The 25639-nt window shown below is 40.8% G+C and overlaps 4 protein-coding genes across 4 annotated transcripts in view; 2 read left to right on the top strand and 2 right to left on the bottom strand.

Annotated features, from left to right (window-relative positions):
• The window catches only part of LOC126396068 (uncharacterized), a 737953-nt gene that overhangs the window by 664202 nt on the left and 48112 nt on the right, over positions 1 to 25639 (bottom strand). The gene's annotated exons all lie outside the window — the stretch shown is intronic.
• On the top strand, positions 2418 to 7666 carry LOC126396009 (uncharacterized). Its single transcript, XM_050053825.1, has 3 exons — positions 2418 to 3586; positions 4591 to 4648; positions 5256 to 7666. Exons 1-3 carry the CDS (start codon positions 3307 to 3309, stop codon positions 7222 to 7224), a joined length of 2307 nt encoding a protein of 768 aa, XP_049909782.1. The 5' UTR covers positions 2418 to 3306; the 3' UTR covers positions 7225 to 7666.
• Positions 12567 to 25639, bottom strand: part of actr1b (actin related protein 1B) — a 16547-nt gene continuing 3474 nt past the window's right edge. The window contains exons 2-11 of the mRNA XM_050053881.1: positions 19885 to 19949; positions 19399 to 19474; positions 18172 to 18297; positions 17944 to 18068; positions 17214 to 17430; positions 17036 to 17128; positions 16776 to 16950; positions 16611 to 16672; positions 16142 to 16182; positions 12567 to 16049 (exon numbers count right to left, since the gene is read on the bottom strand). Coding sequence (XP_049909838.1) covers positions 15947 to 16049; positions 16142 to 16182; positions 16611 to 16672; positions 16776 to 16950; positions 17036 to 17128; positions 17214 to 17430; positions 17944 to 18068; positions 18172 to 18297; positions 19399 to 19474; positions 19885 to 19949 — 1083 coding nt within the window. The 3' untranslated portion in view covers positions 12567 to 15946. The remainder of the gene's footprint in view (positions 16050 to 16141; positions 16183 to 16610; positions 16673 to 16775; positions 16951 to 17035; positions 17129 to 17213; positions 17431 to 17943; positions 18069 to 18171; positions 18298 to 19398; positions 19475 to 19884; positions 19950 to 25639) is intronic.
• pbdc1 (polysaccharide biosynthesis domain containing 1) lies at positions 22349 to 25077 on the top strand. The gene is made up of 4 exons (XM_050053916.1): positions 22349 to 22506; positions 22676 to 22816; positions 24465 to 24576; positions 24656 to 25077. Exons 1-4 carry the CDS (start codon positions 22462 to 22464, stop codon positions 24745 to 24747), a joined length of 390 nt encoding a protein of 129 aa, XP_049909873.1. The 5' UTR covers positions 22349 to 22461; the 3' UTR covers positions 24748 to 25077.

Raw genomic sequence — 25639 nt, 5'->3', positions numbered from 1 at the left:
TAATTGACAGATTAGTCGACAATGAAAATAATCGTTAGTGGCAGCCCTATTAGGAAGTGGTAGGACAGTAAGCTAGAAGAAACTACATGGGTGTTTGGATAAGGTCTTGTAAAGTTAGCCATAGCATGTTTCTCTTCCTGTCATTTACTACAAAAGGTAAATATAAATTGTTCTCCACTTGTGTCATTTTGAAATGTAAAATACAGGCTGCCTTTACTCGAAGCTTGTTGGGTTTTGGTTTGAATCTGAGTTCCTCAAGGCTTCATTCTCAGGCCTCTTCTGTTCAACATCTGTGTGCTCCCACATATTGCCAACAGCAATATATCTACACACAGATTTGTATAATGATCTCTATATATGGGACTATAATCCCATAAAACTCTGAATAAATGCCTCAACAAATCAGTGAGTGGATGTTCCAAAGTGTCATCCAGTAAAATGAAGATAAAACAAAACAACCGTCTTTGGACCCAAAGACAAATCAAAGAATAACTGTGCAACAAGAGTCTGTGAAGGAGCGGGAGATGTGTGGACAGCTTGGTAGGTAGGTAGGTGTGGTGAAGAGGTGGGGTTAGTGGAAATTTACTGGGTGAGTGGAGAGAATGTCTGGCAGGTCAGAAATGCACACTGTGATAAAAGCATACTCAGTGTAGCATTGTTGTCTTTGTTGTTGCCTGTTATAAATGAATGAGACACATGTCGGCGAGATAGAAATCACCCTTACTGTGCACAAAAGTAGTGTATGTACTTGGGCCTCAAGAGCCCTTCTGGTGCTGACAGACGCATAGAAACTTCGTGGCAGGGCGCACTTTCTGAGTACACAATTTTTTTCCCCCACGTGTGTAAAGTTTGAATGGAAAAAACATTTATGAAAGAGGTGCCCTTCTGTTCACTTGAGCACCTGTCCCACAAAATGTCTGTGCACAGCACTGTATGTCAGTCTCGGTCCTTGTGGCGCGTCAATGTTACTCAGTCTGCAGTGAACTTGGCTGCGAGAGGTGTGTTGTTATGAAAATAGAATACACATGCCGATGTTTTGGTCTCTGTGGACTCATAACAGGAATAAACCTGGGTTTGACAAGACGTGCCAGTGTCCAGCGTTTGATTGTGCAGCAGAACACAATGCAGTGTAGCTGGGATCAGCAGACCATTCTAGCTGCACTGGTTATTTAAATTATTGTGGTGTATTTATAATGAACACTGTCGATCTGATGCTTGAGTCATTTTGTTTTGGTTTTCACTGGTTCATCACTACTAGAGATTCAGCTGTAGCCAGTATCTCACTGTCACTATCCTCATTCAGAATTTAAGAAGCTACAATTTATATTCAGCCTCAAAATAAGTCTGAAAAGCTGAAAGTCAGAATTTAAGTACAGAGAGTTGTTGCTATAGAAACAATACACCATCTTGTATTGTATTGGTGTAAACTGGCAGTTTTTCAGAGCATTGCAGATCAATGTGTTGTTGTTTTAAGGTTCAACTTGTCTGGTTGCAAATTTTTCATCTGAACTGCACTTCACCAAAACAAGAAGAGACCACATCAGTCCAGGTCCCAGGTCTTTGCTCTGGCTTCCTGTTTGTCGCAGAATTGATTTTATACTATTGTTGGTTTACAAAGCACTGCATTTTTTCTGATCTGCTGTTGTGTTGTGAAGCATTCAGACTTCTCAGATGGTCTGGATCAGGTCTGCTTTATGACCTCAGTGTCCGAACTGAAACTGGAGAAGCAGCATTCAGTTTTTATGCTCCACAAATCTGGAAAAAAGAAAAAACTCCCAGAGAACTTTTTTCTTTTATTAGGATCAATGTTTGGACTATTAATTTCTTTCAGCAGTGTAACAGTATTGTACCGTTTGTCTTCTTCAATTTTAGCTTATTTTTTTTATATACTCTTATCTTACTTTCCGTTTTAAATTCTATTTATATTTTAATGTTGTCTTTTTTTTTTAACTTGTCTTGTGTTTTATAACTTTACTTAATGCATTTCTGTCTTATGGAAAGCACATTGAATTACCTTGTTGTTGAAAAGTGTTTTCGGACATGTTGTTGTCACGTGATTTCAGAGAAATGGTCTGACTTCTGTCAGAAAAACAGGAAGTGAAGGGAGGGAGGAGAGATCTCAGAGTTTGATACTCATAATATGATATAAAATACACGTTTACTGAACCCCAAAAGGAAATTCATGTATAGCTGCAGCAACTCAGTGAAGAAAATAAATGATCACAGGTATGTGATGTAGTATGCACTACATGCTGACACTGCTGACAATGAACCCTTCTGACAGAATACAAGAACATCTTTACTAATGCAAATGTGTTTATTTAAATTATAATTTCAGATGGAATTACAGGCTCTAATATAATTAAACAATAAGTAAAATTCATTGACAAATCAGCACAGAGGAACAGTTTCTATTGTACTCAAGAGTCAACTGCAGTCAGTAGGGTTCTGAGACTGTTTCTGTGAAATCATGTGACCACAGGTTCTCCACCCCTCTGCTGATATAAAAGCTGTGATCTGCTGTCTCTGCATTGTCAGTATCTGGGACCATCAACACAGGTAAGAACACTTTAAGACAGTAATTATGAAATACTTGCAAATGTTAAGATCAGGAGTTAATACTAGATAAAAATGCATAAGGATAATTATACATTATCCATGTGCAGCTGTTGAGTCCTCAAAGGTCACTGATCATCACATCACTGATAACTGAACATACTATCTGACATTCCTAAGTCATTCATATCTTATATTAGAATGACATTTAAATAAGAGCTTTGAATTAACTAAGATTTGTTTTCAGTTAAAGGGCCACTGTGTAAAACGGGTTGAAAACAGTGACATCAGTGGTCAAATTCTAGATTGCAGGGCTCACTCGCTCACCCCTCCCGTCGGGTAAATGACGGTGGCCTCGTAGGGACAAAAAGCCTTGCGCAGACACAAGTTTTTCAGGAGTAGGTCTATCTAGCGACGAGGTGAATGTTTATTTAGAAATCTAAACCATGTTACGATATTGTAAGGAATCCCTCACGAGCAGGAGACCAGAGGAGCGTTCGGGAAAAATGCCCGTTTATTTGAGCACTCCAAAAACTCTGGTAACACAGAGGGTAAAAGACTCCGTCTTAAACTCTGACTCTTCTAGCGTAACACACATTTCACACACACATACTCACTTACAGTACCAAGCGGGGACCCCCTCCCCTCTCTGCTCCACCAATCTCCAGCCCGCACACTGACAGCGTAGCCTATAAACAGAGCTTAGCTGTTTATTTAGCCTAGCAATATCTCCGGACTATAGTAGCTGCAATGGACGACTTTGAACGCGATTTTGAAGAGTTTCTTGAAGCGGACACAGACCCAGAGCCATACATGTTTGAGCCGGAGCATACAGATGAGGAACTCCATGTTTTGGATGCTGAGCGGGTGAGGAGAGAGGCTGAATCCTCCGCTCCCATTTTGCTGCACAGAATGGGATTCGGTGTTACCATTGTTGGGGAGATATATCATCAGGAGGAAAAGTGCTGGAGAGAGTGCATCACAAGGAGTGAAGTTGCGTCTTCTTTTCCTCCTTCTTTCCTGTTGCGTGGTAAGTGTGGTCCATTCGCAAACTTTACAACTAAAAAAACTTTTCACTACTCTCCATCGACGAACTACTAACACTCTGCTGTTTCCTACTCCTTCTTTCTAATTTCAATTTTGCTTTGAGTGCATTTGGTGATTAAAACATTTTGTTGATGTCTATGTCTGTGTAGGGTAAAAACAAAATTATTATTAAAAAATAAAAAACTTAAACATCATGAAAAGATCTTTTAAAACATATGTTTTTTACAAGCAAAGAGGACAATAGCTCTAACATGGAAAAGTACGAGTAAGCCAGGTATTGCCATCTGGTTTAGGGAATTATCTTCTTGCTTACCTCTGGAAAAAAATTACATTACATTCTTAAGGACAATCAGGAGACATCTCAAAAAGTGTGGGGTCGATTTATCCAATATACTAAAAACAATGATCTATCTCAACTGTTGAACGAACCTGGAGTAGAATAAGTGCACCCTCTGCATAACTCTAACCATAACTCTCATCCTTTAATCACTGGATTGTACGGCAATGATATTTGTATGGACTCATGATCCTATTTCTTTACAGAAATATTCCATTAACCGCCATGTTTTGTTTGTTTTTCTGTTTTTGTTTTTGTTTTGTTTTTTTCTGTCCTATTTTGTTTGCAGTGTTATAGTGACCATATGTGTGTAAAAGGGAAAACCTAATGTAGGGTTTTTAATATTTTTGTTTCATTGAATGTCCCCAAGGACCTGTATGTTAACACACTGTCTCATTTGTGTCACTTGGTTGGCCTTTTGTTTTGTTTTGTTTTCTAAATTTGGAAAATTCAATAAAGATATTGTGAGCTGGTAAATATTTGGGTTATGAAACTGACTGTGGTTGATTTTAAACTCTGTGTAGGAGGTGGACACAGGCTGAAGGACTGTGTTTCCACTCTTTAATCATGTCAGTTATGATACAGTATCTTATGACAACAGTACAGCTGACAGGATGTGTACGTTACTGACTTATTTTTCTTTCCTCCAGAGAACTCATACGAAGGTGCTCCATCCTTATCCTCCTGTAAAACTGTTACCATGGCAACGTGAGTAATGCTACTGTCTCTAATGTTGCATTCACTCTTCGAGCGACACAACAACAGGCTACAAGTCATTTTCAATAGAAGCTGGTGACATAAAGATACAAACTGACGTCTGACATTTGTCGCCGCTGATGGGTTTGACGTGCAACAGATTGAAGTTGAGCTGGCTTGCGTGTGTTATTTAGCTTAGTTAGCTGACACAATGCCAGCTGTATGTGCATTGCGGTGCACACAGGGATGCAATGGGGCAGCAAAATGAGATGCTAAAATGGAGCTCACACATTGATCAAAAGCACAGATATGTTGCTGACCAAATACAACCTTTAGATGATGTTCAGTGGAGGTGCTTTGTGGCAGGTAGCAGACACACACAAGCCCACACAGTTATTTTGCCTGTCAGTTATTATTTGGTGACGATGCTGTAAGTTTTAAATGATGAACTTATTGAGCTGATATCACATACTGTGTAACTGCTCCGCCTGTAATAATTAGTTTTTACATAAGTATAGATTCATACGTTAAAAGGCTTTTATTAAAAGATCCCAGCAAGTACAGTAATTTCATTTAATTTTGTGTTCAGTTGCTTTTTCTGGTCTTTTCTTCTCTACAGGAAAACCTCATCCAAATATGACCACATCACCTGCAAAGATCCGATCCAACCAGGATCTCCTAATGTTTACAGGCTGAAACTAAAGAAAGAGAATATTGGAACTCTGACAAGAATGACTCTCGGTGAAAAGGATCCAAGCAAGTTAAACAAAACCATCTTGCTTGTGGGTGAAACAGGAGCAGGAAAATCTACTCTGATCAACGCTCTGGTCAACTACGCCATGGGAGTGAAGTGGAGGGACGATGTCTGGTTTCAGATCGTAGAGGACGAGAAGAAAAGTCAATCAGAAAGTCCAACATCAGATGTGACTGACTTTCAGGGTGAGGAGAAAAGTCAGTGTGAAAGTCAAACATCAGATGTGATCGTGTACGAGATCTTTGGTTTTGAAGGTCAAACTCTGCCCTACTCTCTGACCATCATCGATACTCCTGGATATGGGAGCACTGCAGGAACTGAACATGATGTCATCGTCAGTGAAAGGTTATTAGACTTGTTCTGCTCAGACGATGGAGTTCATGAGATCAATGCAGTGGGTCTGGTGATGAAAGCGAGTGAGAATCGTCTGGATGACCGACTGAGGTACATCTTTGATTCAGTTGTGTCTCTGTTTGGAAAAAACATGGAGAAGAACATTGTTGCCCTCATCACACATTCAAATGGAAGAACTCCTAAAAATGTTCTGAAAGCCATTGAGACTGCAGAGATTAGATGTGCCAAAAATGAGAAGAATCAGCCTGTTCACTTCCTGTTTGATAACTGCCAGCATGAAGACAGGACAGAGGAGACAGAAGCTCTTCAACAAGCAGATAAAAGAACAATGAAAGGACTGAGTCAGTTCACAAACTTCCTCGAAAAAACTGAATCTCAAAAGCTGAAGGAAACTGTGGAGGTTCTGAAGGAGCGGATTAGACTAGCAGCCTGCATCCACAACTTGCAAGAGAGAATTGAGTTTATTGAAAAGAAACAGAGTGCAATCAAGCAGAATCAGGAAGCTCTGAAGAAATATGAAAAGAAGATGAAGAACAATGAAAAGTTCACTGTAGAAGTTGATGAGGTCTGCAAAGTTAAACAACGTGTCAGTGAGAGGAGACGGTGGGCATTTGGGTTAAATTATGGAGGAGCTGTCTGCTGCACTGTCTGCAAGGAGAACTGTCACTATCCATGCACACTGGCCTGGTATCCAAAACACTGTGAGGTCATGAAAAAAATATGCACTTTATGTAAGGATCAATGTTTTGTAGCAGATCATGAGAAAGGCAAACCATGCACTGAATGTGAGGGAAAGTGTTGTGTATCATTTCATGTTAAAGGAAAACAATGTCCTGTATGTGAGGATAAATATCGTGAATCGGATCATGAAAAAAAATTATACTGTACTGTCTGTACTGGGAGGTGTCCTGTATCAGTTCATGTGAAAGATAAACAGTGCACTGTATGTGTGGACGACTGTTGTGCATTAGGTCATGAGGAAGGCAAACAATGTCCTGTATGTGAGGGTAAAACAAAGAAATCAGATCACGTTAAAAAAATGTGGAAGTATGTGAGCACGACAAGGACAGTACGAAAGACCAAACAGGACATGAAAGACAAGTTTGAAAAGGGTAAAGCAGGCTGTGAGGAGTCAACAAGCCTTCTGGAAACTCTTCAGAAGAACATCGAGGAACTTGAGAAAGAAAAAGATCATTGGCTGGAAGAGTCGTTCCAGCATGTTGAGAGTCTGGAGCAGCTCGCCCTGAATGTGAAGTCACTGTCCACTTTGGTTCATTTGGACTTCCTGATTGAGAAGATGAAGGAGAAAGGAGACACAGAGAAAGTCAAGAAACTGGAAGAGATGAAAGTTGAAATGGATAAAAATGAAGGAATCAAAGCAGCGCTATCGTACCGGATTGGTAGAGTAACAGCAGCTGGTAAAGCAGCAAAGAACCAAGTTGTAGATGAACAGAAAGATAATGGGGGGTCAGCTGTGTAGAAAACACAGTCTACAATGTTGGTGAAATGTGTTTCATTCTGTATATATTAAGTGTGATGTTGATGTAATAACTACATAAGAACATTCAAATGTAATCACCTTTTAAATATCAGATGTGTAATTCCTCAAACAGCGCCCTCTGTGGTATTTAATGGCTGTTTGTTTTTGTTCTTCCAGTTTAACTTCACTGTACAGATTAGAAAACTGTTTGGATCAACCGCTCTGGTTTTAAATGGAGTGAGGACGCCCCCTGCTGTTTGATGTTGAGTACAGCAGCTCCCCTCCTCTATCTTTAAACAAGACATTTATTTTTCTTTAGTTTCTTTGTGTAGGTTCATTGTTTTTAAGGTTTTCTAATGTGTTTTTCAGTCAGTACAAGGCTGTGATTCATTCTGATGTTGACAGAAGTCTCATTAAACTGGTGGTGGGAGAGTAACACAACACTGAGACATATATAATATAAACTGCACTGAACATATAAAGTAGTTAACCATGATGTTTCCTTCTCATGTTAATCAGTTTGTACAGAGGATGTCACAGAATTTAGACACAATCAGTGCGTTTACATGGAGCCATGTATTCCTTTTGCATTCGGGTTGGAAGCCCAACTCGATTAGGAATGCTCCTTGTAAACACCTCAACCCGAATGAAAACAGCCAACCCGAAAGAAAATCTAATCGGGTGCACAGGGGTGGAATATTCCTTTTCAGAGCCCGAATGGCACAATTTTTCTGTCTTGTATACACCTCCTACCCGATTCCACGCATTCCGTTCTTTCTGCGCATGCTCACTACTGTCTCGACGTAAGGCGTCATGACGCGTACTCTCGCAGTTCTATTCTGTGTTGCTATCGGGGCTCACAGTTTGCAGAACGCAGCCGGATTTAATAGTGACACACGGCTAGCAGCACATCACATTTCCCAGTGTTACCTCGATCATTTGCCAGTTACGGTAGGGGCAGACTGAAAGCAGCACAACAATCAACTATACCCCCATGTTACAGCGTGATGGTCATGTATCTGTGTCGGCTATATAAGTAGGCTACATATATGTCCACACCCCCTCCTAATCCTAATCCTCCACTGGGCGTCAGAGTTCCATTCCCCTGAAGGGAGTTATTTTTCAGCTGTCACTGGCTCACTATACAGTATCCCACTTATCATGGCTTTACTACTAAAACATTCAGTGATGTGACACAAATTAATGATTAAAGCACGTAGTATTGATTCAAAATTTGCAAAAAGAAATGTGTCTGTACTCTGTATCCATGGCAACAGCAGCCTAATGATAATTAATAAAATGGGCTGCGGAAGAAGTCAAACAGCGTTCATCTGCGCACAATGCGTTGACACACCTATTCAACCCCTGGCAAAAATTATGGAATTACCAGTCTTGGAGGATGTTCATTCAGTTGTTTAATTTTGTAGAAAAAAGCAGATCACAGACATGACACAAAACTAAAGTCATTTCAAATGGCAACTTTCTGGCTTTAAGAAACACTAAAAGAAATCAAGAAAAAAAATTGTGGTAGTCAGTAACAGTTACTTTCTTAGACCAAGCAGAGGGAAAAAATTATGGAATCAATCAAGTCCGAGGAAAAAATTATGGAATCATGAAAAACAAACAAACAAAAGAACACTTCAACACACCACTAGTACTTTGTTGCACCACCTCTGGCTTTTATAACAGCTTGCAGTCTCTGAGGCATGGACTTAATGAGTGACAAACAGTTCTCTTCATCAATCTGGCTCCAACTTTCTCTGATTGCTGTTGCCAGATCAGCTTTGCAGGTTGGAGCCTTGTCATGGACCATTTTCTTCAACTTCCACCACAGATTTTCAATTGGATTGAGATCTGGACTATTTGCAGGCCATGACATTGACCTTATGTGTCTTTCTTCAAGGAATGTTTTCACAGTTTTTGCTCTATGGCAAGATGCATTATCATCTTGAAAAATGATTTCATCATCCCCAAACATCCTTTCAATTGATGGGATAAGAAAAGTGTCCAAAATGTCAACGTAAACTTGTGCATTTATTGAAGATGTAATGACAGCCATCTCCCCAGTGCCTTTACCTGACATGCAGCCCCATATCATCAATGACTGTGGAAATTTGCATGTTTTCTTCAGGCAGTCGTCTTCATAAATCTCATTGGAACGGCACCAAACAAAAGTTCCAGCATCATCACCTTGCCCAATGCAGATTCGTGATTCATCACTGAATATGACTTTCATCCAGTCATCCGCAGTCCACGATTGCTTTTCCTTAGCCCATTGTAACCTTGTTTTTTTCTGTTTAGGTGTTAATGATGGCTTTCGTTTAGCTTTTCTGTATGTAAATCCCATTTCCTTTAGGCGATTTCTTACAGTTCGGTCACAGACGTTGACTCCAGTTTCCTCCCATTTGTTCCTCATTTGTTTTGCTGTGCATTTTCTGTTTTCAAGACATATTGCTTTAAGTTTTCTGTCTTGACGCTTTGATGTCTTCCTTGGTCTACCAGTATGCTTGCCTTTAACAACCTTCCCATGTTGTTTGTACTTGGTCCAGATTTTAGACACAGCTGACTGTGAACAACCAACATCTTTTGCAACATTGCGTGATGATTTACCCTCTTTAAGGAGTTTGATAATCCTCTCCTTTGTTTCAATTGACATCTCTCGTGTTGGAGCCATGATTCATGTCAATCCACTTGGTGCAACAGCTCTCCAAGGTGTGATCACTCCTTTTTAACTGCAGACTAACGAGCAGATCTAATCTGATGCAGGTGTTAGTTTTGGGAAAGAAAATTTACAGGGTGATTCCATAATTTTTTCCTCAGAATTGAGTGATTCCATAATTTTTTCCCTCTGCTTGGTCTAAGAAAGTAACTGTTACTGACTACCACAATTTTTTTTCCCTTGATTTCTTTTAGTGTTTCTTAAAGCCAGAAAGTTGCCATTTGAAATGACTTTAGTTTTGTGTCATGTCTGTTATCTGCTTTTTTTCTACAAAATTGAACAACTGAATGAACATCCTCCAAGACTGGTGATTCCATAATTTTTGCCAGGGGTTGAATGAGCAAAGTTTTCCTGCTTCCCTTCACTGGTTCCTGTACAGCAGGGTCAGCCTTTTTTCACTGTTATAATCATTATAAAGCAAAAGCAGCATGTGTATACATTCAGTAGGTGCGTTTCCGTTTCCACTCCGATCCAATTTGGCCCATGTGGACTAACGTTAACTGATTTTGATACTCCTCATGCTGTGGCGTCCCTAGCAACGGAACAGCAGGGCAGCAGTGATACTAAGCACCGCAGAATTTTGTTAATTGACCAGTCAGAATCAAGTATTTAAGAGTGCCATGTTCTAACTACAGTTAAATACCTCCCAACCTGATTACATACGCTGGCGCATGTAAACACCCATAATAGAAGACATCCCATGTAAACAGGTTGGCCAATCGCAATGACTTCAATCGGGTTCACCCAACCCGATTGAAAAGTCCTCATGTAACCGCACCTAATGTTTCAGAAGGCAGTGGTGCACGCTAGCTACTAGTTACAAGGTGCACACACACACCACTGGCAACTGTTTATACAAGATCCAGATGAATCTAATTCAGGCGTTGCTTCTTTTCCCCCCTGTTGGTTTCTCTCTCGTCTTTCTTACTGCAGCTTCTATGTTTAAAAGACACGACTGCTCACTGGACCTGTAGATGCGCTCAGCTTTTCAATCTTGACAGATTTTGCACCTAAACTAACTACCAGATATCGTCTCATCTCGTCACATGATCAAAGAGACTCGACATTAGGCAACATCAACATATGAATGTTACCCAGCAATCATCACTGCATACCTGTATATGATCTCATGATTTTAACATCAAAGATCACAAGAAATTATTCATTTAATTAAATATTTTTTAATATATATAATTTATTTATGTAGAATTAGCATTAAATTCTGATAGATTTTCTACTATTTCACTCACAGAAAAGAAAGAAAACTCATGATAGAGTTGGGCTTACATTTTTGAGGGCATATAGCAAATGGCACCTTTTGTGTGTGTGTGTGTGTGTGTGTGTGTGTGTGTGTGTGTGTACATATACACTGATCAGCCAAAAAGTTAGAACCACTATCAGGTGAAGTGAAAATGAACATTGATCATCTTGTTACAACTTTTGGTCCAGAAATTGATGAAGATGCCTCTTGATGTGCTCCACCCACCCAAACACCTCTGCAGATGGAGTATCTCTCCTCATGGCAGCAGCACTCCCTGATGGCTGTGGCCGCCCAGCAGGAAAATGCCCCACACTACACTGCAGAAACTGCTCAGGAATGGCCCGAGGAACATGACAAAAAGCTAAAGGCGTCGACCCGGCCTCTAAATTCCCCAGATCCAAATCTGACGTGCTAGTACCCCTAATCCACAGTGGGGCCTCCTTGGATCAGACTTGTCTCTGACATGTCAAGGCATGGACACATAACCTCTGGAAGGTGTCCTGTGGTGTCTGGCACCAGGGTGCCGGCTTCAGATCATTTGAAATCTGTCAGTTGTGAGGTGGGGTACCAGCACATCCCAAGTTGCTTAATCAGATTGGTGTGTGGGAGATTTGGAGGCCAGAACAGGTTGATTGCTTGGAGCTTTCTAAACAGTTACAGATTTATTAGGATGTTTAGATATGAAAAATATCTAATTATGTTGCTAGTCTGACTCACTGTACCCTGAAATAACAAACAAAAGGCTCTTAAAGCACCAAAAAAATAGCTCTTGAATTTGTGTACTTCTTACTGTGTGCTTCTACTTCAGTTTCATGTCTGCTGGCTGCAGAGCTCTCACTCAACACTGGACCAGTTTGAGGAAATGTTGCTGGTAATAAAAATAAAATAAAAATAAAAAATAGAAGAAAATCCAAGTGGGTGCAGCACGTAGATTTCAGATTCAGAGTGACTAAAATAAATTAACAAAACAAAAATAGAATTATTGTGTCGCGGTTGTTTGCAGAGCTGCACTTATATTCATTTTATTTAACCTTTATTTTACCAGGCAGATTTGCTTACAGTCTCCATCCATGTCAGTGACCTTTGACCACCATTATCTAATCAGTTCATTCTTCAGTCCAACTGGGTGCAGCATGTACATTTCAAATGTAGTGTGTTTTAATAAATTTGCCACAAAAATCAAATACAAATATTTTCAAGTCGTCATTCTGGGTCAGTGTAGTGCAGAATCAATTGACTCAAAGTGTGGTTTCACTACTTATAAAATATCTTCTGAAGTCTTCTGTTTGTTTTTGTTACAGAGTCTTTTCACGACCCTGAAAGTCTGAAAACAGCTGATAAATCAATGAGGAGACACTGAGCAGCAGCCATTAACTTATTTATTATATTGAATTTACGAAAAGTAAAAGCAAACACTTGAATAAACAGTATTGTACATTTTTAGTCTGTTATCCTATGGTTTTTTGTTTGTGGTGGTTGTTTTTGAAAAGCATTCCACTGTACACAAGGCTGATGATATTTTACAGCCTTTTTTTTTGTAACCTTTTTTAAAAACACCCAAAAGCAGACAATGTGGACGCTCCAGCGCAGACGCACTGGAGTAAGGCGGACACAGGTGAGGACACGACCCCTTCACTGTCACCGAGATGCAGGTAAATCATAAGATCCAGACTTTTACTAGTACATAGAGACGGGGGGAGGAGGAGAATACAAAAACTATTGTTGGCTTTCTCAGTGTTTCACCGTCCAGACTCCAGTGCCTGGTGTCATGTCTCTGTGGAGATCTTTGACTGTACACGATTAACTGACATGCATCTGAGTAAAGCCTCAAATAGACAAGTGGGGAACAGCTACTTGTTTATCATATCAGCTGAATGTTACACGTAAAACATTTAAAGGAAAAAATAGAGATTTTCAGCCTGGGTTTTAATCCGAGGACTGACTCCAGTCTTTAACACTTTTCATCTGTTGCAGATTCAAGAAGCTCCCCAAAAAATCATGTTGGGACAAACAGCACGAGCCTCCTGCACTCTCCAAATAAACTTCAGTTATTCGGAAATATTTCAAACACTTTTTGAGTCCAAACAATTCTCTTTGACTTGGCTGAAGTACAATCATGTCACATAGGGAGGCAAAGTCCATCATGGGACCCTTTTACAGGAATAAATTTGTACGATAGTCAATGACGAGACAATTATTTTGATCCTGTTTGAATTGCCCCATGAATTACACACGACTGCCAATTTAAAAGATAAGTTTTCCAAGTCAAATAAGTTGCAGTTTGTCATACAACTGTTAAAGAATGACGAAGTATGACGAAACAAGATGCGTAAGTGACGTCATAACTTTCTAACTGAAGCTACCATGCCTGCGTGTTTCATACCAGGACGTACTCTGACGAACAGCGACAGGTTTTCCTCGTTCTTTTGCTTCCCGGCTGATAAAAACACCAGGAGTCTCTGGATAAAACGCATCAGGTAAGATAAGTTTACATTTGTGCCAAGGTAACGTCCGTGTTGGTGACGTGCATCATGTGAGATCAAAGATGTAGATCACTGAGCCGTTTGACATAAAACTAAATAGTACTGGGACAAACTGTGACTTTCTTGGCTTGCAAAATTATTTTCTAAATTTACAAATGTGTAATTTAAAGCAAAATTCAAGCAGGATCAAACAACTGATTACTTTATCCAAAACAAGGTCCCATGGGGGAAATGAAACGTCATAGATCTGTTTTTACATCTGTCATTTTAATTTTAATTTTTCAATGATAGTCAGACATATTTAACAGCATTTAATTTTCATTCATTCATTTTTATTTTCTAAAATTAATACATACAAAACAGGCTTTGTGATTCTGCATTCATAACCAGGATGTGGTGCTATTGGTTTAGGTTCCCGGGTGCACCTATGCTGCACACACATGGTCAAACTGTGGCTTGTTTTCGAAGGTTATACAATTGCTGTTTCTACAGTGGCAAGTTTACATTTATTAGTCGACTGTAACTATAAATAAAAGGATGTTTGGCTGCCGTTTCATCTTTAATAGTTCACGTTAGCAGCTATAGACTAAGAAAAATTAATTTAACTCACTGCGCCACTCAAAGGCTACTGCCAGAAGCTACCGACAACTTTTAAGGTCGAATGTTTTCCTGCGTGTTACTCAGTGCATGAGTTGACGTCGTGAATCAATCAACACACTTTAAATGTCAATATGACAACGCTGACCATTGGTTTTTATTTTCTCTTGCATGACAGACACTTCAGTGATCTTCAAACACTTAAAAAATGAAGTTCAACCAGATTATGCAAACCGCGAAAAGTCTGTTTCCTCCCCTTCAGTTGCACTGTGCAGCACTACACCTGTTTGTAAGGGCATGGACATCGACCCTGCAAAGAGACTTAAGACACCGTGACATTTTGCGATGGTATGTAGCGACACAGCCAATCAATGGCTAAAGCCAGCAAGACAACAAGGTCATGCACGTGAGTTTAAAGACAAGACTAGAAAATAGCTAATTAATATTCGTACGCCACCAACTGGACGACAGGTGTGAATTACGTCAAATTAAAGCAGACCGCTCTGTGCTCTAACCAGCAGAGTTTTCTGTTATTGTTGAAAAAACTTAAACAATGACAGAAAATAAACTGGACTCCTGGAACAGGCAGCTCTTCAGCCATTACTGTCTTTAATCTGAACTCTGAGACGAGTGTTTCAAATGACTTTTGTGACTTTAAAGTTCATACAGAAAGCATTCGGAGCTTCGTGCTGTTCCCCCCCGACACACGTCAGAATTATGAGAATAAGACCCAGGCTGAAAAATACCAGATTTCTCCTTTAAGTGCATCCTGGCTGCTGTAAACGTGGAACCCAATGATGGATTAAAAAAAGAAAAATTAATAAAATCAAGGCATTTTTCTACTCTTTGTTTTAATCCCGTCAGCCGAGACAAAAGGCTGACACTTGTCCTCAACACAAACACGTAACGTCATGTTCATGTAGAAACATTTCATTGGTAATAATGACAGAAAAGAACAATAAGTCGAATGATAAATTAACCGCGTTAACTTTTAGCTCCGAGGTGGAAACTGTGCAGTTTAGGCCAGATATATAATACAGTGGTTATCTTCGCCTTTTCACCTGCTCACTGTCACTACCACTATATTCACACAGCACTGCTATCAAACCTTTGTTCTGTACGAGCTAATCCAGGTCAGAAACAGAAAATAAAGTCTACAAAATGGACATAAAATAAAAATCTAAATCTTCGGTCTGGAATGGAAATTTCAACAGTAGCAAAAAAAGAAAAACATTCAGGTTTATTGACATTTCATGATATTCTACACCTTGCAGAGCTTTGTAGGCAAGAGAGCGATACCAATACTTCAAAGTGGACTAAATTATAGAATAGCATGAACTGTAGTAAGAGTCCACAGTGCTAACCCTCTCTGATACCCTGACGGCCCTCTGGATGTGAATGTTTGGAGGGTGGTGTCACCCTACAGCAGGAGGATGGAGGAGGAGGTAAATATGGAAACTAGCACACATGATCGTGTGCGTCTCTCTGGGTGGAGGTGGAGGGGGGGTAAAGCAGGAGGCTGACAGGGGTTTAGAAGCAGAAGGAGGGGTTGATAAAGGATGATGCAGAGGTACCCGGAGATGACAGGTGCAGGAGTCTCTGACAGTATGACGGGGGAGATTGAGGGCAGTTCTGGGGGCGATCGCAGGGCGACGGCCCCGACTAGAAGGTCTTCCTGTGGATGGCACGTGCTCTGTCTTCTTCATATTCTCGCTTCGACACCCACATCTTCTTAAAGGTGTCCAACGATGCCAGGATAGAGCCACTGCCGGGACAGGAGCACGCTCAAATTACAAACTTTTACCAAATGTCACCAATCTTCCAACACAGTGGGTACCCTGAAATCTGAATTCTTACCCGATCCATGTGGAGTAGAGCCTCTCCTGGGGAGCAGAAATCTGGACAGAACAAAAGCAACCACAGGTCACATGAACACGTTTTTACACAGCATAAAAAATAAGATGGTGATGTTTACAAAGAATGGAATAAAATATATTAAATAAATGAATTTCCTGTTTGTTATTTTATCTTATTTTTCTAGTGACTGTCTCGATCATCCATGTTTTCTCCATACTTAACATCCGGTTGTAAATTCTGTTGTGGAGGACGGCAATTTTTTTTTACTTTCACTTCAAACGGCAGTGCTGTGTACTGTTTCTGTTGCTGGTATTCTCTGCCAGCCTCCTCTTATTTTACCGTCCTGCTCTCTACTGATAAAATGATAACTGCTTTGCCGTCTACCGTCTGCCCGATTCCATGTGAACGCAGCATTAGTCATCGACAGCTGCAACATGAACACCAACATCAACAAAGAACCTGGACGCACCTTGATCTTCACGTCTTTGGGTGCGAGCTTCTTGACTTCAGTTAGTAGTCGTTCCCCAAAGCCTAAAAGAAAAGAGACGGAATCAGCGAGTGCAGCATGTGTGGAACGTCACAGTGAAGTATGTCCATGAAGTTCAACTGTCTGCTCTCATCACTTGACACCAACCTTTGATCAAGGTCGACCCGCCACACAATACTATGGTGGAGAAGAGTGTGCGTCGGAGGTCCATGTCAGACTTCTGGATGGCATACGCCAGGACCTCGTGGATCCCCGAGCTCTCGTCTCCGATCAGGTCGGGTCTGAACAGCAGCTCTGGAGCGCGGAACCTGGCTGGACCGATCTGAAAAGAAGGTCACATGTCAGGGGGTGTGGTCAGGAGGGAGAGGAGATTTTCACAGAGGAAAATATGGAAAGATTTAACTCACGTTTAAAGTGCTTCCATCAGGCAGTGGATACTGCGCCTTCTCTGTTTCTAAAGTCTCGTCCTTTTGCGGGTTGAGAGACAGATAACAGACTCTCTGCAGGGTTGGAAACACATACGATTAGACGAAAATCATTGAAAGTATTTTATGTTTCAAAATCAACTCACGCCGACCGCCTTACCTCTTTGACGGTGCGAACAACCTCGAACTCTGCCGAGGTGTTGAAGTTGTAGCCTTCCTTACGGAGCAGCAGGCGGAGGTACCGTGACACGTCTCTCCCGGCGATGTCCACGCGCATGATGGAGTGTGGGATGGCAAAGCCCTCGTAGATGGGCACGACGTGGGTCACACCGTCCCCTGAGTCCAACACAACACCAGTGGTGCGACCTGTGGCGTACCTGCACGAAACAAAGGCTCGTCACATTTACAGAATACGCCGTGGTGAGCATTTATACTTGTGTGGTGGTGTGTGTGTGTGGTGGTGTGTCTGTGTCACTCTGCAGTTACACCTCCAAAACACTAGTTGGCGGCAAAGTTTCTGTGAAGTGCTGTAAAGTTTAGTTGATTCAAAACACACATTAAACACACATTAAACATGGCTTAATAGAGACAGTGTCAAACACAAATCAGCTTCACTATAACTCGCAGCATTCACAGACAAACACTTGTCTTTATCTGGACACATTTTCCCCACAAATACAACATGCTAACGTTAATAGCACAAGCCTTTGGCATTTTACATTGTATAAATTAGCCCAGCAGCTAGCAGAGATTTTCCTCTCCACCTCACAGCCTCTCTGTACTTGAGTATCAAGTCAGCAGTCATGTGACAGAGATGAACTTGACTAAAGAGTTGCAGCTCATGAACTGAGAGCATGCACAGATACACAGTCGGAGTAAGATGTACTCACAAGCTGAGGACAGCCTGCATGGAGATGAAGAGAGCAGGGACGTTGAAGGTCTCAAAGAAAACCTCTGCAGCCTTCTCCCTGTTCTTACTGGGGTTGAGAGGAGCTTCAGTCAGCAGGACCGGATGCTGCCAACGATAAAGACACAGGTGCATACAGATGTTTGGATATCAGAGCTGATGAACATGCTGCAGTAAGAAGAGGAGGGGGAAGAGGAGGAGAGGAGCTCACCTCCTCAGAGAAAGTCTGCAGCTGCTCCTTGGAATAAACGTACTGCCAGATCCTCTCCATGTCGTTCCAGTCATTCACGATCCCGTGCTCCATCGGATACCGAACCGACAACAAGCCCCTGTGCTCCTGGTGGTCAGAAGGTGGAAATAAACACACTACCAACCACCTCAAACAACTCAAGTTAACATGTGTCTGTCAGTTTGCATTTCTTCACCACCACCGAGTGTGTTTCCTCCTCTGTACACAAGGCCCTGTATTTGTCTTGTAATAAACTGAACTACAGCAGCTGTCGCCTGCGTCACCGCCTTTATGGCAGAAGGAGAGGTAAAAAAAAACCCTCACATGACATCTCAGTTAGTGTTGCCTCGAGGTTTATGAGACACACGGGGAAGAAGGTTATGTGATCTAACATTAAGTGCTACAACGACTGAAGTAATGCAATCAGAGCACATCAGCTCCACACCGTCCCCAACATGGAGCCTGCTGGGGGCAACATCAGGATGTGGGGATGCTTCTCTCGCCTTTGCCACAGTTATTAGCTGTTAGACCTCTTCTGACATCTGCTGTAGATACAGTCTGTGTTCATGAGGACGCCCACAAAACGTCACTTTGTTTTACACTGAGGGGGAAACAAAACATTTGCTGCCATGTGGAGGAGCTGCTGTGCGGCTTTCTGCATGTCTAATAAGCTTCAAATTTCCACTTTGGTATTTTTCAGCCTGGATCCTGTTTTCTCATGTTTTTTTGAAAGGATCCCTACAGAGATAGAGCTTTGTGTTAAAGAGTAAGTGACTGTTTATTTAAAAGGAGTCTGGTGGGTTTGGTGACAGTGATTTCAGGGCTGTTTCTGGTTAAACAAAAGGATCTTCCTCTTTAACACAAAGCTCTATCTCTGTAGGGATCCTTTCATATTGTTGTCAGACACTTAGAATAACAATCTGAGCCTGTCAGTGACAAAACAAACACTGTCAGTGGACGGACACTGGTGTTACACTGCAGCCTGTTCCACAGCTGCTGGCTGCAGCGCTCTCTCTCAACACTGGACCAGTTTCAAAAATTGTTGTTTCCATCAGTTGCTTAGACACAAAAACATGAGGAAATCTGTAGCTGTATTTCTGAACACAAGTACACATTGTGCACTCTGATTTTATCTGGAAGAATCTTTACTGTGTGATTCTGGTGTTTGCTGGCTAAATGGGACAAACAGATGCAGTGTGTGTGTGTTACCTCTGCCTTGGGTCCGATGAAGAGGTCTCCCTCCAGGGCTCCTGCCATCACGCGCACATGCTTGGGACGCCCCACACTGTACCACACACACACACAGAAAAGCAAAGTGAATGTAACACAGACAAACATGCAGAACTGAGTAAAACACAAAATGTGTGACACTGTGTTACGGGACAGAAAAACTTTTTGACTGTCAAATAATTGTTTGACTCAGTTTTTAAGCAAATATGCAAACATTTGTTGAGACCAGCATCTTTGAATGTGAGTGTTATTTACTTTTCTTTGTTTTACATCATTATAAACTATGTAACTTTAGAGATTTAGACAAAATATACAGTCTGAATGTGTCATCTCAGGCTGTGGGAGAGTGTGAGGTGTATTTTTCACAAATTTCTGACATTTCAGAGTCAAAGAAATTAAAAATAATCAGCAGATTAGTTGATAAAGTTACGTGAGAGATGCAGAATGAGGTCCAGGAACACTTACTAGTTAGGGAAGCAGTATTTGGGGATCTGGTCACCTGCAAAGCCAGCTTTGATAACCCCTGAACCCTGGAGGAAAGAGGGATATGACATCTGAGCCCAACATCACAGGGTTATGGTTGAACTGAGAGCTGCAGTATTTAAATCTCTGAGCAGAGAGGAAGGTCATAAGACACAGCTTGAAGCCACCAGCAGTCACACACTCAGAAACACTGTGCCCCACATCGCTTCTGACTCAAGAGCTACTTTGTCCTGTGCTGTCACGACTAGCAAGGCAAAGTTAGAACAGCTGGTGTTGTGTCAAAGTCTGTTTCTGTTGCCTTCATTTCCTTTCTTATTTTAACCCAGACCAAAGAGAGCAGACGACAGGAGAGAGAGTCACATTTGGAGGAGGGAGAAAACTGGTGTTACAACAAATTCAGTGGTTCAAAGTTTGTAGCGTACTGCATCATAGTTTGATCTGTCAGTATTCACACAGGATCACACTTTCACCAATCACTGTTAGGTGAGGTGTCGGTGCTCTAACCGACAGACACACCTGTGTCGTTAGAGGCTCATCATGTTAGCAGATCTGTATACTAACAGAGGGACACCATCTGTGGTAACACCTGCCAAAATACAGCCTGTAACGTTAACATGACATATGGCAAACATCTGCAGTGGACAGTGACTTAGTACGAGGGGTAGAAATCGCTTCTGCACTGGGTATTACCATAAAATATATTGCGATTTCTTTCCTATTTTCAACTGCAAATTACGGAAAAACTTTGTCAACATCTGTTTTTATCTAATAAGACAAAGTTTTCCATCTGTTCATCTCACTTAAGTCAGTTTTACTGCAGCAACATGGATCTAATGAACTGATAAAGCAAATTATTTTATTATTCTAGTAGGGTACCAGAAGTTTAATTTGTATTTGGAATATTTATATATATATATTTTTAATAAATGGATACTTGGTGTCTTTGTATCAGCATGCAACATATTTTCCTCCAGTCATTCTTAAATACAAATTTAAGGTACTTGTACTTTGAGTATTTCCATTTGCACACAACTTTATACTTCTCCTCCATCTCAGAGGTAAATGTCGTACTTCTTACTGCACGACATTTGTCCAGTGAGAAGCACGTATCTCCAGATGTGTTGATGTTGAATGTTTGTGATAAACTGAAGGATGAAGTGTTGCTTTATAAGTTGCTTTTTAAGTTTCCTTTCAAAGTCATCGTCACAAAGCTGAAAACAGACTGTTTTTATGGCTTTTTAGAGAAACACGTGGTTCTCACAGGACAGCCACGCTACAAACATGTGATGATCTTATAGAATATGAGGCATCGTTGTTGATTAATCGACCCAACAGGATGTAAAGCAGTTAAGACGAGCACAACTTTAAAGGTCCAGTGTGTCAGATTCAGTGGCGTTTAGCGGTAAGGACTGCAGATTGCAGCCAGCTGAAACTTCTCCTGGTTTGAATTCCTTCAGAGTTCATTGTTCAGGAGCTGAATTATCCACAGAGTCTCCAAAACAAACAGACCAGCTGATTTAAACCAGTAAAAACACTGAATGAAGACGTTTTATATTAAAAACAATCTGTTTTTCTGATGCTGTCATCACAGAGGAGCTGATAACTATGGTGGCCGATGCGAAAATGTGAATGGCTCTATCTTAACCCAGGAGCTCCAGTTCCAGCTGGACGAGGACATCTAACTGGCCTACTGTCCTTGTCCCAGTATACAAGCACGGGAGGGGAATCCATTTATTGAGCCAAGTNCCTGCAAATCTGCACAACTCCTGTTTAAAAAGGGCTACAGTGAAGTGTTTCTACAGTCCCAGCTGGACGAGGACACGCTACAGTGAAGTGTTTCTACAGTCCCAGCTGGACGAGGACACCTAACTGGCCTACTGTCCTTGTCCCAGTATACAAGCACGGGAGGGGAATCCATTTATTGAGCCAAGTATGTGCGACTCCTCTACGATAGGTGGAGATATGCCCCCTTTCAGCTTGTTAGTATTGGATCTTTTTCCTGTTGACCTATTACGTCACAGACCAAACAATGGACAAACAAGTTAGCTACGGTTAGCTAGCTGCTAACTGGTACCATGGTGGACAACTTTACAGCTCTGTACATTTGGTCCGTCCAAAAAGTCACGGCTCTGGATGTAGATTTCTCCATGTTGTTACCGGCTTCTTCTTCCCTTACACATTTAATGCTATTTAACGTCTGAAAATCTGCGATGCGGAAAATGCAAAAAAATTGAACCTGTTCTGAAAATTTTAATGATGGATAAAAGTTTTGTAAATGTGATTGACACAATGTGACGTTTTAGACATGCAAAAATTTCTGGCAAAGAAAACGGAGTCAGTGTGCAAAGGCCTAAAGTCCAACTTCATTCTGTTCATGTATTTGTTAAATCTTTATTCTCTGGACTTCAGCGTGCACGTCTCAACACAAACTCTGCAGTTTTACATCACGTCGTCGTCACCCCAACATGTGTTGATGCTTGTAACTGTACATGTGACCTAGTAACTAAATAACCTTTGACCTTTGTGTTTACTTTTTTCTTTCAGCCACGGCTTGAAGTCATGTGGGCGATGAAGGCCTACAACCACGCAGAAGTTTACTTCAATGTAAGACTTTCTATTTATGGATACACACTACTATATACTGTTAACATCTATATGTATGTGTGTGTGTGTGTGTATACAGTATATTTTTGTATGTGTTATTTAAACCACTAACAGATGCCACTAACAGATGCCACTAACAGATGAACTAAAACTCGTCTTCTGTCTTCAGCTCATTTCATCCGTCGATCCGAGGTTCCTGAAACTGACGAAACTGGACGACAAAATCTACTCGGCCTTCAAGGAAACGTTTAAAGACCTCGACATAAAGCTGCTGAAAGCAGACGACCTGAAATCTGACAAGGCCAAAGAGGTCAGTGTGACACCACGACGACACTTTAGGGGATATAAACATGTGTTTCTACAAAACCTTGAAGAAGTCAAACGCCTGCGATGCATCAGTGTTTAATTTTGTCTCAACACAAAGAAGCTGCACAAGAACATCAACAGTTCAAAATGTAATAAGGAACTCTGCAGACAAAGTAAAATCTGAAGAACTCAGCGCTGCTAAATTTGGATATTCGACTATTTTTATAATTGTTCAGTTGATATCATGTACAGAGGTTGGATAGACCACTGAAGTTATGAGCCAGATGTTGTTAACATAAAAAAAACAGTTGCTTTTGTTATGAAGTTTGAAGGATTAACATAAAGCTAAGAGGTCATTTAGTGTTTGAGTGCAGCCAAAGGTTTTAAAAACTGAAAGATTTGCCAAAACGTTTGGTTTGTTTGGTAAAACCAACCTTAAGATTTGCTTGGGAAAAAACCCCTGAAACGTTGACATGGATTTAGTTCGTTAACAGTGGGCTGTCACCTCCGCACTGTGGCCTGAGGTGTTATGTTTTCGGTTTGTCCATCTGTCTGTCCCATTCTCATGAAGGTAAATTTCCTCAACTTTGGCACAAACATCCTCTTGGACCTGACAAAGACTGGTTAGGTTTTAATGGTCAGAGGTCAAGGTCATTGTGACCTTGTGTTTGTCTCATTCTTGTGATATCTTAAGACCACTTTCAGGGAATTTCTTCAAATTTGACACAAACATCTACTTGGAATCAAGAATGAACTGATTATATTTTAGTAGTAATGCGTCAGAGGTCAGGGTCATTGTGACTTTGTTCATCTCATTCTCAAACATAATATAATATATATTATATAATATAATCTCAAGAACACCTTGAGGGAATTTTCTTCGATTTTGCAAAAACATCCACTTGAAATCAAGGATGAACTGCTTAGATTTTGGTGTTCAAAAGTCAAGGTCATTGTGACCTTGTGTTTGACTCTTTCTCGTGATATCTCAAGATTGCCGTGAGAGAATTTCCTCATGTTAAGCACAAATGTCCACTTGGACTCAACAATGAACTGATTATATTTTGTTAGTAATAGATCAAAGGACATGGTGTGAATGCATTATCTCAAGAATACCTTCAGGAAATTTCTTCAGATTTGGCACTAACGTTCACTTGGAATTAACTGATTAGAATTTAGTGGTCAAAGGTCAAGGTCAGTGTGACCTCTCAAAATATGTTTTTTTGGGTTTTTTTTGGCCATAACTGAAGAATTCATTGACCCAAATGTCTAACAGGATAAAATAATGAAGGTCAAAAGGTCAGCTTGACTGTGACATCATCATGTTGTAACGTCATATCTCAGGAACAGAAGGGGAGACATTTGGTCAGATACTGAATTGCTGACTCTAATCTTGAAACTGTGCTGATTGTATAGATCTTCTGTGTGTGAAGCATCCATGTTTTAGAGCTTGTGGCTTCTTTGCAGCAACAAATCTAATTAGTGTAATCTCTGACGGCTCACTTGTTGATGCTTCTTGCAACATAACTGATGTAACGCAAACTTTTACAGCTGCAGGACACCAGATGAGCTTTTCTGAGCTGAGTGTAGCAGTGTATCTGTGTTGTCACTGTAATAATTCGGTGTGTAATTTGTACAATGTTTGCGTGCAGATATGGCGTCCGTTCTGTAACCAGTTTGAAGGACTCGTCGAAGACTTCAACTACGGCACTCTGCTCCGTCTGGACTGTGAGAAAGACTACACAGAAGAGAACACTATATTTGGTAAGTTTGTGTCTCACAGTGGAAAACACATTATTATTGTTTACAACATGAAGTGCAGTGAATCTCTTCCTGTGTTCAGCCACCAGAGTTCAGTTCTTCGCCGTTGAAATCGCCCGCAACAGAGAAGGCTACAACAACACCGTGTTCACGTCCAAATGTTCCAAGAGCTAGTCTCAAAGTAATGAAGCCATCCAACAATGCTGCGTACCACCACCGTGGCGATGGACTGACACACTCTCCGTCTCCTGAGGGGGCAGCCTGTTATCTACTTGCAACACCTTTTCTGAAAATATCCATCAGTGGTTTTTTTGTTGTTTAATACTGACGTCTTATAAAAACTCGATCCTGTCTTTGGTGCTGTTTCAGCACTGTTCTGCATTTTGTATTTACTGTAAAGTTTTATTGTGCCAATCATAAATGGATGTTTATTTTGTAACACTGAAGTTGCATTTGTTTGCCTGTAACTGAGGAAACCATTAATAAAAACCCAGATGCATTTTACTGAAGGTGGTCAGACTGTTCATGACTAACATCACGCACAGAGGGTTTTAGTAGCAGAGTTAATCACACCTCAACAAACATCAAATATAAATCTGGTTTAATGAGTTTTATTTGATGTTTTGGATACAACCAGTGTTATCCATTAATGAGTGTATTTAATTCTGTGCCAGGAGGAGGAGACAGGAAGTGTCTGATGAAGATGATCATACTCAAAGATATACGTTTACTATGTGTTTTATATATCGTAACAAACTGACGATTTTTCCTGATTTCGGACGACATGCTATACTATGACGATTTTTCCTGATTTCGGACGACATGCTATACTATGACTTTTTTTCCTGATTTCGGACGGCATGCTATACAATGACGATTTTTCATGGTTTCGGACGACATGCTATACTATGACATTTTTTCATGGTTTCGGACGACATGCTATACTATGACTTTTTTTCCTGGTTTTGGACGACATGCTATACTATGACAATTTTTCCTGATTTCGGACGACATGCTATACTATGACATTTTTTCATGGTTTCGGACGACATGCTATACTATGACT

This window comes from Epinephelus moara, chromosome 9 (assembly GCF_006386435.1).
Source record: "Epinephelus moara isolate mb chromosome 9, YSFRI_EMoa_1.0, whole genome shotgun sequence".
Taxonomy (NCBI): Eukaryota; Metazoa; Chordata; class Actinopteri; order Perciformes; family Serranidae; genus Epinephelus; species Epinephelus moara.
Note: the sequence above shows the minus strand (reverse complement) of the source record. Positions and strands in the feature narration are given on the sequence as shown.

Coding starts and splice junctions, on each gene's coding strand:
- LOC126396009 (XM_050053825.1), top strand. CDS start 3,307: ATGGACGACTTTGAACGCGATTTTGAAGAGTTTCTTGAAGCGGACACA. Junction 3,587..4,590: donor TCCTTCTTTCCTGTTGCGTG/GTAAGTGTGGTC, acceptor TCTTTCCTCCAG/AGAACTCATACGAAGGTGCT. Junction 4,649..5,255: donor AAAACTGTTACCATGGCAAC/GTGAGTAATGCT, acceptor TCTTCTCTACAG/GAAAACCTCATCCAAATATG.
- pbdc1 (XM_050053916.1), top strand. CDS start 22,462: ATGTGGGCGATGAAGGCCTACAACCACGCAGAAGTTTACTTCAAT. Junction 22,507..22,675: donor ACGCAGAAGTTTACTTCAAT/GTAAGACTTTCT, acceptor TTCTGTCTTCAG/CTCATTTCATCCGTCGATCC. Junction 22,817..24,464: donor AATCTGACAAGGCCAAAGAG/GTCAGTGTGACA, acceptor GTTTGCGTGCAG/ATATGGCGTCCGTTCTGTAA.